The sequence below is a fragment of the Phalacrocorax aristotelis genome, chromosome 17, assembly GCF_949628215.1.
Source record: "Phalacrocorax aristotelis chromosome 17, bGulAri2.1, whole genome shotgun sequence".
Lineage (NCBI taxonomy): Eukaryota > Metazoa > Chordata > Aves > Suliformes > Phalacrocoracidae > Phalacrocorax > Phalacrocorax aristotelis.
In genome coordinates, this window is record NC_134292.1 from 8,040,942 (window position 1) to 8,056,440 (window position 15,499).

At 39.4% G+C, this 15,499-nt stretch overlaps 1 protein-coding gene across 5 annotated transcripts in view; it reads right to left on the bottom strand.

Moving 5' to 3' along the window:
* Positions 1–258: 258 nt before the first annotated feature.
* Positions 259–15,499, bottom strand: part of SETX (senataxin) — a 30,518-nt gene continuing 15,277 nt past the window's right edge. For all 5 annotated transcript variants that reach the window (XM_075112372.1, XM_075112373.1, XM_075112371.1 and 2 more), the window contains 16 exons: positions 15,128–15,227; positions 14,442–14,618; positions 13,540–13,769; positions 12,871–13,038; positions 12,171–12,327; positions 11,192–11,293; positions 10,589–10,704; positions 9,841–9,912; positions 8,821–8,970; positions 8,190–8,297; positions 7,118–7,305; positions 6,659–6,751; positions 5,873–6,037; positions 5,306–5,404; positions 2,804–2,891; positions 259–1,715 (listed from right to left, as the gene is read on the bottom strand). In XM_075112372.1, the coding sequence (XP_074968473.1) occupies positions 933–1,715; positions 2,804–2,891; positions 5,306–5,404; positions 5,873–6,037; positions 6,659–6,751; positions 7,118–7,305; positions 8,190–8,297; positions 8,821–8,970; positions 9,841–9,912; positions 10,589–10,704; positions 11,192–11,293; positions 12,171–12,327; positions 12,871–13,038; positions 13,540–13,769; positions 14,442–14,618; positions 15,128–15,227 (2,796 nt within the window). In that variant the 3' untranslated portion in view covers positions 259–932. The remainder of the gene's footprint in view (positions 1,716–2,803; positions 2,892–5,305; positions 5,405–5,872; positions 6,038–6,658; positions 6,752–7,117; positions 7,306–8,189; positions 8,298–8,820; positions 8,971–9,840; positions 9,913–10,588; positions 10,705–11,191; positions 11,294–12,170; positions 12,328–12,870; positions 13,039–13,539; positions 13,770–14,441; positions 14,619–15,127; positions 15,228–15,499) is intronic.

The window sequence follows — 15,499 nt, forward strand, 5'->3', positions numbered from 1 at the left end:
AACACCTAGAATAAACTGCTTGCCCTTTTTACCTGTGTAGATCTTCAAAGGCTCTGTACGAAGAAACTCAAGCGTCATTACCGATAAGCGTTAACTAGATCTTTGACTACGATTCCACAGTGCTGTTGATCATTCCTCACATGGACTCACTGGGACCAAACAGACCTTGCGGGCTTTAGTCTGCAGTTTGTGTTGCCGCTGCAACAAGAAAAGGATTCCAACTGATGAAGCAGCAGCAAGAGCAAAACTCAAGGCACATTTGTATAAACAAAAGCTCTCTGTTCCTATAAAAACAGGCAATAAAAGATACAAAATAAGTAGAATTCTCTCCATTCAATCAATGTACAATTTGCCTTCCATCTTTCCCAAGGTATGAGGAAGAATCACTGCTACCACATTTCCAACATTCTCTTTGCTATCAAATAAATTAGACTTACTAGTGCAAAGGGAAAGAGAAGTCTGGCTGTTTTTTTGATTTGGGGTTTTTTTGTGTTTGTTGTTTGGGTTTTTTGTTTGGGGGGCGGGGTGTTTAGCTTTGCTCTGGTTCTTCATAAAAAATTATATCACTAAGAAAAAAGCATTTGCACAAGGAAACAAGAAGCTATATGTTTGCCAAATTAAATCTTAAAATAATTCTGTATACTGTACAAATATACATGTTAAACATTTACAACATTAACTTCTAGATGACAAAATTCACTGCTCTTCCCAGTGATACAGCTACCTGACTTCTCTTTTCAAAAGCTCAAAGCTATCAACCGTCAGTTATAAAGTCCCCTTTACAGTTAGGGACAGGATGGGAAAAAGAAATATCTACTGATAGTAGTGATATCAATATAAGGGAGTTCCAGGTGTACTAAATAATTGAAAATATAATCCCTTGCTAGACAGAAATCTGGGAATAGATTTTCAGTAATGAGCCCACACTGGAGTCAGTAAGAGGTCTTTCTTCGCTTGGCACCGTTTGATTCTGTGTTCTCTGGTGATTCCTCTGATGTTCTCCTCGTTAAAACACGATGGTCTTTGTTCCACTTACTGCTATTACTATGACCTCCTTCCCTGTGGGCTTTTGAACTGCTTTTCAACACAGAAGCTCTCCAGTCACCCTCGTGCCGAGCTGCATAATGTGACATGGAAGGCAGGTCGCATTGTCCCGTTGTTTGCTGGGGCTTCTTAGAAGCTTCTGTTCTGGAAATCTGACCCCTGGCAGCTGAGGACACGTTGAGGCCTTGCTTTGACGTTGATCCCTGATTGCTCTGGGCTGACCGACTGCTGTCTTTGGAGGCCTGCTCCTTCCCTTTTGCTTCAGTCCTACTAGCCATACTTGCCAGCCTTGGATCGCGCGGTTTCTCTTTGTCAGGAAGCGCTGCAGCCTCCATGGGTGCGGAGGCACTGCCTCTCCTGGAGTCTGCAGCCTGAGCACCCTGTGGCTGCTGGGGCCCTCTGCTTCCCTGTGGCGCTGCATGGCCAGCACCAGCAGTGAGTTCCCGTGGGCTGCTGGCCTCCCGTGGACTTGCAAGCTCAACCCTCCTGCTACTGGAAGAACCACCCTGCAACAGAGGAGATGTGTTTGCCCCTACTTTGACTGGGGGTGGTACTATTGGCTTGAGCTTCAAAATCTTAACAGCATCTTTCCTGTAGCTTTTTTCTGATGTCTTGATAATGGCACCTCTTCTCTGAGCATCCTGAATCAATTCATTCCAGTCTTTATTTTCCTGCAAAAGAAGAAAAAAAGACACCACCACCACCCCCCAAAATAGAACAATTATCAGGAAGAAATGGACCCAAATGGACAGAGGTGTCAGAGGATGCACCACCTCTTTAATCAAGGTACCTGACACAACTGTCATGGAAACCACTGTTATGTTCCTTCTGGAATGGAAGAATCTTATGTTTCACTTGCACAACAGCAATAGGCACTCTGGCTGCTGTAACACAGGGAAGGTACTTTGAACCATCAGTGAGCTACTACTTAAAATGACAATTTCTATATTTATGAAGGCCAGAAGAGTGCTCTCACAGAGTGAGAGAGGAACGTGACTTTAATGCCCTCTAGTGGTTTCGCTAACACACCCCTCCCTTGGAAAAATAATAGAAATCAAGTACTGTAAGGCATTAAGTCTATTCAAGAGCACGCCCTACACATTCAGTGGGCCTTTACAGTCCCCCAGATATGTAGTTTGGTTTCAGAAATACCCGTTTCAAAGAGTACAAGCAAAGAGTACCCTCAGAAACCACACGACTACACTAAGTAGTGTAACACAATAATGCGAGGATCAGGGGATTGCTTTGGGGTGGTCTGGGGTTCGTTTTTTGTTGTTTTGTTTTGGGGTCTGTTGTTTGTTTGTTTTGGGTTTGTTTTTTTTTTTAAAAAAATCATTTTCCTTGCTCATGTATCCAGCGACAACTGCAATAGCTGGAGCAACAGTAAGGATCAAGCAGGAAAGCATTGCTGCTGCCATCATCCTATCTTACCAGTAGAAATAAGGTTTTTTTGCTACCCCTTTACAATTTATGTGAGGACTGTGTTATACTTTAGTTAGTAAAAATATTTTAAGAGTAATTTCTAACTTCTCAGAAGCAAGGAAAATAGTTTTGTTCATTTAAAGTTTGTATGACAGTTACAGCCCAAGTTTTCAAAGAGAACCCTTCAGAGGCCTGGATTGTACTAATTTAACAATACACTAGAAAAGCATCCCCTTTCATAGACTGGCACGCTCTCAGGATGGTTTTTGCTTCCCCAACCCTGACTTGACCTAAAAGGTTGGATCACAGATGATCATTTGATTAACACTGTACATACCATGAGTGTTTTCAGTCTTCCAAGGATGAAGAGGCTGAATCTGGCTCGGGTAATTGTAACGTTCAGACGCTGAAGACTTGCCAGAAACCTAGGTGACAAGACAAAACTAAGCTCCTAGACTATTACTTCCACAAGGTTTAAGTGTTAAGAGAAAGATAAATAATATTAAAATTTCAGTGAAACAAAGAAAACAGAAGCAGTTACAAAGAAGGCGGCAGTTCATGACCCAGTCCCCGATGCCACTGCAGCAGCCCTGCCTTACATGAAGCCCTTGCATGGGTTTTCTTTCTTTTACCACTCTGATTCCTTGCAGGGAATTCCAGTTCTCTCCAGCTCTCGCCGTTGATGTTTCCTTTCTTAGAGGAAATCCCCTCTTAATGCCAACCGCTGCTTCCTTAAATGTTCCTCAAAGTACAAGAAGACATCAACCTCACTTCACCTATCAAGACTTTAAGCTTCTTTTTGACTTGAACTAAAATAGATTAATAATATTTGGCATGATTAATGGGAAAATTTCCTACTGAAATAGTGAATGCTGGACAGGAATATATTTTTTTAAAGGTGACCTGCACTGGGAGCACACGAAGAAAGACTTTTGCTTCGTCATCCTCCAAGAGTGAAAAGTATACTCTTGCAGAAGAAAATTTTCATAGTGCAAACATCAGACTGTCTAGTCTGTTTTTGTGGGATCACAAACCAAGGTATTGAAACATAAACAAATGCATAGTGTATTCTTAAAGGTTGATTTCTGTTAGGGCTTATTTACCAAAACTCCAAAAACAGTTTGTGAAACTAATATTAAATTATTTTTTCTCTAATGAAAAAAACCACAAAATGCACAACTTATTCTGTGTCAACAAAGTTTGCAATACCAAGCCAGGTCTCTGTACAACTTCCTTTGAACAGGTCCAACAGAACCAGTACCATGCCTGGTACTGTGGTCATGGCACTGAGACCTGCTCTTCAGCAAATTCATAACTCCTGCAGTAAAACTGCAAAAGCCCTAGAGCCACCCCAGAAAAATCTGGGCAGTGCAGGAAAAGAGGGAGGCAGGAAGCAGACCGGGGGAGTGGATCCAACAGCACAAATATCATAGTTCTCTAGGTCTTGGGGGAAAAAAAAGGAGGAATCTTGAAAGACTATTAAATATTCCTAACATCTTTTAAAACTGAAGACAAGATGATTATTTTCTCAGGAAAAGAATAAAATCCGTCGTCAGTTCTGGGAGAGTGATCTCCTTCCTTCACAAGTTACTTTCACAGTAAATTTAATGCTGGACTAGCAACCTTGGAGACCAAAATATTTTGCTCAGATACAAGGTCATAGGTAAGGGCGATGCAAACTTTCCCATCACACCTTGCCAATGACACCCAACCCTGAAACAGAGATGTCCAACTCATCAGTATGTACAGCTTCTAAGGCATTGCACTGCCAAAGCTTTAATATATAAACCTTCACTACAGAAAGCTGGAAAGTTTTGTTCCAAAAGAACAGACAGAGGCTAAGTCCCGTGTCAGCCAAAAGAACTGGCAAGTTCTAGCTGCCTTCCACTTCCAACCTCAATCAACTAGATTCAGAAGTTGCCAAAAAGCACCGTTGCTGTTTACTGTAGGATTTGGATTCTTTCTCTTCCCAAAGTAGCATGGATCAGCACAATCAAAAGCCCTCCATGTAGCAGTTAGAAAATTAGTATCAAGAAACGTAAGTAGCTTAGTGAAACCTGCTATATGGAAACAAAGGTTTTTGCTTATGCAAACACTTCCCATAGTTTAACTTAAAAGCCAACGAACCGTAACAAGGCATATTTCCACTACCATTTTTTAAAATAAAATGATCATTTAAGTTAAAGAAACAAATCAACAATTGCTGTAGCGGCCTGCGGGTAAGCTGCACACCCCAGTATCTAGTTCCTTCTTTCACATATGAAAAACTCATATAAAATAGTCAAATCTGCACACTTTGAGTCAAGACTTCCTCTAAACCTCCTCCTGCCTCAAGAGACAAGCACATTCCCCTAAAAATCAAAGATCCAGCTCATCTGCATCACACTCCTAGCAATGTATATTACTCGTTAAAAGTACTTTACAGACAGAATGCTATATTAATAGGAGAGCAACAGTCACGGAAAATGGATTTGCTTTTAAGAAAGCAGCATTCAGAAAGTTACAATATATATATCAAAAGCTACAAGAAAACAACTGCTGCAGTATTAATGCAAAGAGCCAAGTTCCCAAGGCCAATCCTGACAAAACAGTGACAGACTAAGGCGGACGTGCAAATTCATCAGGATGCAACACAGAACACAGCAAACATCTCCATATCCCTTTTGTTCAGAGATCTCAAACCAGTAACATTAATTCATGCAGTAAGATACCCTTTAATTTGCTGGTGGTAATGACTTGCTCTCTAACAACTTTCTTACTGGTCATATTAAAAAATATAATGACTAAACCTGGAGCGTCATTGGAAATAGGATTTGCTAATCACTGAAGAGAAACATACCCAATCGACCCTTTAGTGCTGTTTGCCCGGACACACGTCACTATGATGCAGTCTTTCTCTCGCCCCTGGAATGCGTCCACTGTGTCCACTTCTCCTGGGCTGTGGAAGAAAGAATTAGCAAGCTGTTAAATTATGTTAGTTGAATTTTTAAGCAATACGCTCATGCAAATAGCCTAATCACTCTTAATGATCAGCTGTCAGAATAACCCAGGGTAAATTTCTGCTTCAGCCTATGAACCTAAAGATAAATTTGGTTTTCCAAGGCCAGCATCGTTGTTGGAAAGCTGTTCAGGTCTATGTAGCTGGGAATTTTGGGGTTTTTTTTAAATCAGCTTTATTCGGAACAAGAATATAATCAAAGCATGTATACAAGTAATAAGTAAGAAATGGTACAAAGAGGCCATGCCTGTTTTAAGCAAAAGGCTTGCATGTCCCCTTTAAACACATAACTAAGTAGAGATTGTAGTAGTACAGAAAAAACTTGTTTTTGCCATTATTTTGAGAGGATAAACAAAAGGAGTAACATGCAAGAGCCAAGTCCCATTTGAAAACTCATGGTTTCTTTACCTGTTATTCTTAAACACTCTGTCCAGTTGTTCTTGAATTTTCTTTTTCTGTGCGCTGTAAGGGGTAATTATTCCAATGCGACGAATACCCAGATCCTTCCTTTTTTCTTTAATTGTTCTAATTAATTCCATCACCAGCTTCACTTCCTGAGGATTACTAAAGGAGCTGAACAAGACAGAATGGAAACATTACAGAAATACATTTGACAGCTCTTCCAAAATCAACACTTGATCCCAATTTATAGTGTGATTGTGAGTCAAAGCCCCCATCTTGAGCTTCTGCAGCCTCCCTCACATGGAGGCTCAAAGAACTTTGCAAGCAGGCCCCGATGGGGGGGACTAATAGAAGTGAAAAGGCTGCATTTCACATTCCCTTAATACTACATAGCTTTGCTTTCCTTACGGAATAGGCAGAAGGGAGGACTGAGCCTGCCACCTTCTGGCACTACGGCACCATGCAGCTGTGAAAGGAGAGTCACTGATAAAAAAATACATCAAGAACTCAGCAACTGTTACTAGAGTTAGCAGAAACTGTAGACATTCACAAGCATCTAGCAGATAGCCAAACCAGGACCAAAACCAGTTTCAGATTAAAAAAAATAAAGCAAACATTTAACACCTGCTTTTAGTAAACAAGTTCTTCGTAAAATTACATCAATTCAAGTTAGAAATGCAGTTCTGGCTACTTAATGCATATTGGGCACAACAGAAGACAAAAGACAACTCTTCTGCAGGTAATTAATTCTCAGCAAATAGAAAATTTGGCAGAGAAGAATGCAGGACTTACTCATTGTCTCGCTCCTCATGACCATCTCCTACATCAAAAATAAGGTAGGGCTGGAATGGCCACTCTGAAGAACATCTGTTCTCCTCTGTTGCTCTGTAAATAACATTTTTATCACTAGGCAACCATACAGAAATTCTAAGAACTGATTCTTCATTCATTTACACCATCATTATCAAATACATGCAACTTTCAGCTTTCCCTCCCCCAGAATCCTTAATTTCCACTTGTACCTGCATATACTGAGGCCCGAGAATGGCAGTAAGTATGCTCAATTTTAAGTGATCTAGTTAAGTAATGTACCACGGCTAGCATTAAAAACAAATGAAATGCAAGTTTTCCCCCATTAAGCATCTTCCCCTCCCCACAACCTCAAGAATTTTTAGACTCAGAAGAATATCCTGGTATGTAAAGGTTTATGTGAAATACCCCTTGCACAGAACAGAACAGAGAGCTACTCACTTGTCAGTTTTTAGAGTCCTGCCATAAACATAATTGGATGGGAAGAGGCAGATGTCAGGGTGCATCCTGTACTGCACAGTCAGCTGCACAACTGGCAGGCTTCGTAAAACATTCTTCTGCACTTGTTCTTCCAGGTGTCTGTGCAGGCGTGCCATCAAGGACTGATCGTAGCCATATTCCTGAGCTTTCTGCCAGAGGGAAAACATGAGACTGACTTCTGGAGAATTAGGTCCCAAATTAACGACAGGAATTTGCCTTTTAGACTTAAAACTATTTGGTATTTTCTTTTAAACTTCTAAATCACTGACAAAGTGACAACTACTTGCACTTCAACTTTCTGTTTGTGTTAGTCTTATTATTTCAGTGAAGATCACCTGCATAAATCTAAATTTTTGTCAGCGTAGCCTTCAGCGGGGCAACTTTCCTTTGTGAGTCACAACATAGCAGAATTTTAAAAATATCAACAATAAGGAAGAGCAAGATCTTCCAGGTGGGATCTCATTAAACAAGCACACAGCCTCCAGACAATTTACCCTTCTAGAGAAGCCAGTCTGGTTTTCCTCCTTTCTATATCAGATGTTTAAAACAGTGCTCCTTACTGTTGGATACAAGAAAGCACTTCTGTGTTCACCCTTACAACACATCTGTAGGGTGAGGAAGTCCCCCATAGAGTTAGTCCTTAAGGAACGTGACATTGACTGCAGCTCACGCAATGAAAGAACAGAGCATGCCACAACACAACGTCCATCGCAAACCAAGCACTGACTTGCCCTGAAGTTTGTGCTGCCATAGCTATTCTTAATGGTGCAGGAAATCAGTTCCAAGCTACACCTGGGACGTCTACAGAGGTTGCACTCACACATCTGCATTAGCTTCATTCACACATCTGAAGGCAGTGTTGATATGGTCTCCACATAAGAGAGAATGAACTTGGCAGGGCAAAAGTTATTATCTGATACACAGCATGATCTGACATTGAAGAGGTTTTTTCCTTTTATACATACTTTCTATAGATACTGTTCTTAGATTACAACCACTATATAGCATGAGAAAATACAGTTTGAACACTTACTACTGATTTTACAGTAGGAGGGAGCTGCCTTGGATCTCCAACAAGGACAAGTTTATTACAGCGATGGATCAGTGGAATCAGTGCTTCAACCTCACAGGACTGCCCTGCCTTTTGTATATGCAAACAGGACAAAAAGTAGAAGTTGTAAGCAAGGGAGTGGAGGGAAGTATATTAAATTTCCTGTAACAGAGCCAGAATAACTCAGAAATGCTTTTTAAGTCTTCTGAGAAAAAATATTTTTAAAAAGAGAAAGAGGATTTTCCCTAATAAAAAACTCCAAACAGATTTTTCTTCTATTAAATATGTAGAGCTCTCCAAACAGATACAAATATAACCCAACCATCTGGAAATCTCTACAGCAAGAAACACACTTTAACCATTATTGTCAAGTAAAAGCCATCTACCATTAAACCACCAAGCAAGTTAGAAAAAGAAGCAATTAGAAGTTATTCTTTGTCTCTGTATAGCTCTACACAGCAGGACAGGCTGGTTATCAGTTAAAAGGTGAGGATGGGGCAGTCAACCCACAATATATTATACCAGCAACCAAAGAATCACAGGTAGCTTAGTCAGAGGACAAGGCACACCTTTAGAGGCGGGACATGCTGTAGCTCTAAACAGCTTTACTGACCTCATCCACAATGACACAGCTGAAAGGATCGAGTCCTTGCCGCCAAAAAGTGGATTCAAGCAGACCGCCTCCACTTGTGCTCAGTGTGCAGCAGATGATGTCGGACTCCAAGATGATATCTGCCTGTACTTTCTGAGAGTGCCCCCGAACCTACAAGTACAACAGGACATCATGTCTCCTCTTTTAGTTTACTTGAACCATCTTAAAGCAATTTCTAACTGCCTGGACAATTCTAACTTCCAAACAGATCACGCATAATGCATCATCCCAACGAAACTATCTCCATTATCATAAATGAAAGTTACAAATTGGCTTAACTCAAGTGTTACTTCAAATTACACCACCTTTGAGGTGGCAAACTGGAAACGAGTATTCCTTTATCTCTACAGCTATGCAGTCTAGATACAGTAACTGTGAGCGAAGTTTAGTTTGCCATCATGTTTGTGACTCCAAGCTTCCACGACCATTAAGAGTCAGCATGTTTGTTGGAAGATGAACCTTCATTCATCTGGCAGTTTGGGCTACCCAGCCTTAATTACTGGTCTTGCTATCAATGCCTGTTTCCACTTTCAAACCTATCTTTTTCCACACACATGCAAAAAAAAAATCATCTTCCAGCTGTTGCTTTACTTAGAAACATTTAAAAGTATCTCAAGACCCAGTAGGATTGTAAGGGGCATAAAAGTAGTGATGGAGATACATCCTAGAGCATGAGGACATGCATGTTTCTATTACATTCTTTGCTAAATATACATCTTGTTTAAAATTAACTCTAAGAGTGAATATTCCCATCCAGTTGGGTTGGTTTTTTTTAGCAATGTGCAGCCAGAGTACGCTTGAATGTCACACCAGGCTGTCCATAACTTACTCAGCTTATGATCTTCATCTATTTACCTACTACTTTATAAATACTCCCAGCCGCATGAAAACCAAACCTCCACCACAGTTAAAGGATACCAAGTATATGAATAATTAGCTGACGTTTATTAAAGAGCTGCCCTGAAGATAAGAAGTTCCTACCTCCTTTAGTTGAGAAGCAAGCTGTTGTCTCTCCTTTGAAAGTCTGCCAATTTCATCATCTAACTTTTGACTCTAGACGGCGGGGGGAAGAAACCACATAAATATCAGATATTGAACTCATACACATACCTCTTTTCTTCCCATAACCTAATTAACTTCCTAAACATTTAGACTTGTTCAGACTGTCTCTTTAATTGCAAACATGTCTGAAAAAGCTGATCGGTTTCTTAGAAATGGTCAACATATTTAGACTTTCCATGCACAATACTACACATTTCTGTGCAACCTGGAAATGTGGTTTACCATCAGAAATCTGTAATTTGAGCACAAATGCCAAATTTTTAGACAAAAATGGAAAACTTCAAGTGCGACACATATCCACACATCTCAGATTGCAAGGTATCTTCCTGCTTTCAGTTAAACAGAGCTCTGAAGTACACAAGTTAAATCATTAGGTTTTATAAATATGGTTACACTAGTAATAAAACCAAATGAAGACTACTGAACACTAGAGAGAAAGAAGTGGCATGTCTGACCTGCTGAAAACACCAATATAAACAGAAAAAAGATTTCCTGATGTAGTTTCCCATTCCCTTTCACGGTGCTAACTAACATTTCCATTAGCTGAAAAAGCAGGTGAAGAGACAGTTATTGCTCAGAGACAGCATTAAGAGTTCTCTACTCCTTGGATTCAGTTAGGAATACAAAAAAAAATTCCCAACCAGAATTAAAAATACTATTATCTTACTATCTCCCTCTTCTCACATCTGTGCATGGCTCGCTGACGAGACAGCATGTCCAGCTGTTGATCCAGAGCTGCTTTTTTCTTCTGAATATCCTGGTCATAGTCAGCTGGCTTTCGTTCTGCAACGAAACAAAGGAAATCTTACAGGAGGAATAGAAAAACTGTGTTACAATAACACTTGCTTCCAGTCATGCACCACAAGTTATTAAGAACAAATGGGCAAACTCATTTTTTGTTGCATTTTCCCTTTTTTAACTGAGATCTTATCTTGTAAAATGAAGATAATGAGACTTAGCTCCAATTGTAGCTCTCAATTGCTGCACAGCCACCACTGCTTAGAAATATGGCTTTACATGCATTTTTTATATTTAAAACAAAAAACAAACAAGCAGTCATCTTTGCTTATTTCTTTGGTTTTGCTTGGATTTTAGGCCTCATGTAAGCTGCCACTTTCCCACTAATACTGAGAAAAACAATGCCTATAAAGCAGTTGCAGACAAATCTATTACCAGATCTTCCTTCTTACAGGACACATAGCCCCATGTGTAAATCACCATCAAGCTCTTAAAGAAGACTGAAGAAAAGTCTGATTTGCATGTTACTTACTCATTCTATGTTCAACTTGCTTATCCAGGCTAAATCCCCGGACTTCACTGTTGATTGCTTTTTCGGCACCAAGTCGCACTAATTTGATATCACCACAATTTCCTGTTTACAAAATCAGAGTCAAAATACTTTCAGATTGCTCCAACCATCTCTGCACTTTGGTATGAGAGAAAAAAAAAATTTAAACATCATGGATATCAAAACCAAAGTTTTTTCCTTTTCTGCTTTTCAGGGGTTTGTAACAATTTACTTGTACTTATCTAAAAACAGCTACTAAAAATTCAGTAATTCCAAGCTCTAAAACAAAAGATGCTGCCTATGTTTTAGCGGAGGCTAACAGTTAAGAATGTTAGTTTGAATTAACAGAACGACCTCTTATTCTCAGGCTTCTTTATCTAAAACTTACAGAATTCCTAAGTTACAAAATTACTGAGTACCATCAGTAACACAGCTGGTAAGTCAATACCAAATTAGCATTTGGTTACAATGCAGATTTTTTTTCTTCTCCCACCACAGACTAGATGCCTTGTTCAGAATTAATCTACTTCGTATTAGTTGTATTAGTCACAAACTACTGGGGGGGGGCAGGGCGCGCCTAAGCGGCTCTGACACAAAATTTTCACTACTTTGTTTAGCATGATCAGCACAGTTCAATTTTATTCAAAATCAAGGTAATAGTCCTGTGTTCAAATATTTAAGGAGTACTTAAAAACTGGAGAACTGAAACTATTGCTATGAGGAAAGGGTCAATGTCTGTATAAAGACAAAGTGTAATTTATTCAAGAAAAAAAAACATAATACACCTTTTAGAAAAGCACATTAAAATTAATAATAGTATGAGGATGTACCAGTCATGTCGTGCAAGAGAAAAAAGCTGCTTAGAGTAGCGTATAAGTATTGTATGTAATCAACTGTTCCAGTTTCTCCTTCAAGGTTTTGTCTATTTAACACATAAACAGAATTTTAAAATAAACCATACCCAGAGGCTCTTGTCTGTTTTGGCATTTTTCCTTAAATGCAATGATGATCTTTTTCATGAGTTCATCAACAGCAGCATTTGATGGTGCACAAACTAGAAAACGGTTTGGCTTGATCTTGGAATTTGTTTTTTGAGTTGCTTTCTCATTCCTAGTGTTCTGTAGATTAATTAACAATAAACCAAAACAGGCTTTTTTTAGATTGTTTTCATTTGTGATTTAAAAGCCAGACTGTACGCTCATCTTAATCAGCATGCAGAGTATGGGGACTATTGCCCTCGAGTATCTCTTGAGGTGTGCCTTACATTGAGTAACAAGAAGTCAATTGTATTAATACTATTTGCATAAAATCCCTTCAACAGTTATGCACTTGACAAATCTACTGGATGCTAATAGGAAAACCATTAAAGGTACAGGCCAAATAATATTATTTAATACATCAAAACATTAAGGTTTTTTTAATGGAACAGGTGTTTATGCTACCGATTGTACATGTGTTCTTGATTTTAAAGTTCCATAAAATAAGTGTTTTCCAAGATGCCCCAAAGGTATTACTTCCACCTTTACACCCTATACAGTACAGAATAATGAATGACACCCCCAGTAATTACCAATACTACACTTCCATTTAGTTTAAGCTGTCATTGACTTCCACTGGGAAACCACACACCAGCACGTGACTATCACATCACATTCACTTACTTCTCTCAGAACTCGAGACAGAAGTCCAACAATAGTTTTTGATTTCCCTGTTCCAGGTGGTCCATGGATGAGACAGATCTTGGGAAGCCCTGGGTGTTGCTTTACCATGGCATAAGCTGTCTCAATGGCTCTCTTTTGATCTTCATTGTATTCGTTCATATCTGATGCCTGAAGGACCAGACAGGAAAAAATAATGAATTACTTAAGGTTGATCAAACCTTCCATGTTCATTTTAGATATTTTCAGCATGTCGCCCATCCCTCTAGCTATGACTTTCAAACTTGAAGGGCATGGAAGCTCTTGCCTCTGGGTTTGCTCTAGATGCAAACCCGATCCTGACTCAAAAGCTCTAATGAAAGTTTCGTTTACTCTACACACCTTTACCATATGCCTTATTTCCTGAACAATCACCTCTCCAGTAACGAAAAAGAAACTGAAACCTGCTTAAAATGCACTACTACTATCTATGTCAATAGAGCAAACACCTGAGCAAATTCGGACCCCTCTCTATCCACCCAATCAACCAGCTCTGAAAAGCACGGTGCCTCAGTGCATTTGAAATTTGTCTCTCTGCACTTGATCAACATGCAAAATGAGTTTTGCAAAACTCATAAGATCCAAATGCCCACTTTGTCATCCCTAACTACCACTTCTAGCTGCAGGACTTACAGCACTTTCTGAAGTCACAGGCAAATGTCTGGGACAGAAGTCATTGTAGCTTGGATTTATGATGGGTTTAGCCAGGGGACTCCTGCTCAATAGTAGTAGACCTTTGAACGTTCGGTGTGTGGTCACCAGGGAGCCGACCACCACACACTTCACTTGCTTATTTATGAAGAATGACAAATTGCCTCGAGTTTGCACAGTCAGATGGCAGACGGTATGCTGCTCCTTTTGTCCTATTAAAAGGGGTGGGGGAGAAAGAAGGAAAAAAAAGAGAAAACCACAAGTTGTTAATTCAAATATTCAAACAGGTCACTCAACTCACCAGAACCAGGTGCTGCCCTCTACTAGGGAGCTAATAACCAATTCTTGCAAAAAATCTCAAACGCCTGCCCCTCCCCACCCCCGCAAAAAAAAAACCCCACACCCCAAAACAAACAAAAAAAAACCAACCTCAGTGCTCTGTAAAACAACCAAGGTCACTGTTTTAATCATGCAGCATTAACCTTGGTACTTAGTAATCCTGGTAATTCACAACACCGCTTCCAGAAGATAGTGAAAACTCTAGTCAGTGGGACCACTGAAGTTCACAGCACTTGATATCTCACAGCAATGCATCCCTACAGCTGTACGCAGAGCACTTACTCCTCATTAGTTTCTGTTCTTGCACAGATTATTAACATCTGTATTGAAGGAATTCCCTATAAAAATGTGAGGAAAGCAGGTCTGCAGCTTCAGTTCCTGGCTTTTTACAAAGTTTCTAGCATGGAATAGACATGCTACAGTGGAAAAACAATCCCATTTTCTCTGAAGTAAGCGGTATATTACAACTATCAACAGCCAGCTATTAAGAAGCATTTTACGGTACCAAGAATAATATAATTTTTATTTCAGCCCCATTTACTTACTAGTTAAACAGCCAGATGCACGAGAAAATCTTGTCACAAGACCAACATGCTTCACTATAGGGTTCTCCATCTCGCTTTCTTCCCTAAAGGAGTCTTTTTTCTTTTGGACCACCAAAAAGATTAAGTCATCCTCCTTTGGATGAAGCTGCCTTGCCAAATCACTTTCTTGAAAATGAGCTTCCCAAAATACATTTTAAAATTAGAACATTAAAAGGAAAATGGTTACAATTACTTTCTGAATACAGAAGTACTATGATTAATATATTGCATATACATCAGTAATACCCATCTGTTAACTTTTAAAGCTACTAAAAGCTAGAGCAAAAGACTACGAAGAGTTTTAACTCCATTCTGCATTCTTAAGGCTGAACATAGCACTGTATAAAAACAGAGCAAGTCAAGGACTATTTTATTTACCAAAAGCAGCTGAAACAAAGTCCCAAATGAGTGAGATGGAATGTATTCCAACAGCAGTTAAATAACATTTTTGTACTGAACAGTTAAGGCACAAATTCCCTGCAAAATACGGACTTCTGTGACGTGCATTCTATAAAATAGCAAATTCAAGATCCTTTCTGTATTTAAAGCAAATAAAAAAAATATTTTCTACCTCTAAGTGCTAGCTCATTATAAGGTGTTGTCTACTAGAAAATAAGAGGGTTTTCTAAAAAAACCCAACCTCTTACCTGTAAAATCTGCTGCATTCAAATCAGCACAGAAGTTCTGCAAGCAGAAGTAGTAACTCTTCTCTCTGATTCTCTGGTTTTCTATCCACTCTTGTGCCAGCTACATGTTGGAAAGTAAAAGCTAAATAAAAATACTTTGAAGGGTTTAGTGTATCAGAAGAATAACTCATCATGACTCAAAGGGCAAACATGCTAAGCAGAAGTAAAAGAAAGTGAACAGACTGTCAAGTTCAAGATCGAAGAGTCTTACCCATCTCTTTTTTTAATACATGCGTACACATTACTTATCAACACACACTGGGCAAACGAAAGCGCTTTCTCCCCACCCACGCCCCATCTAATGTACTTTCTTACAAAGCTCTTCAAAACAAA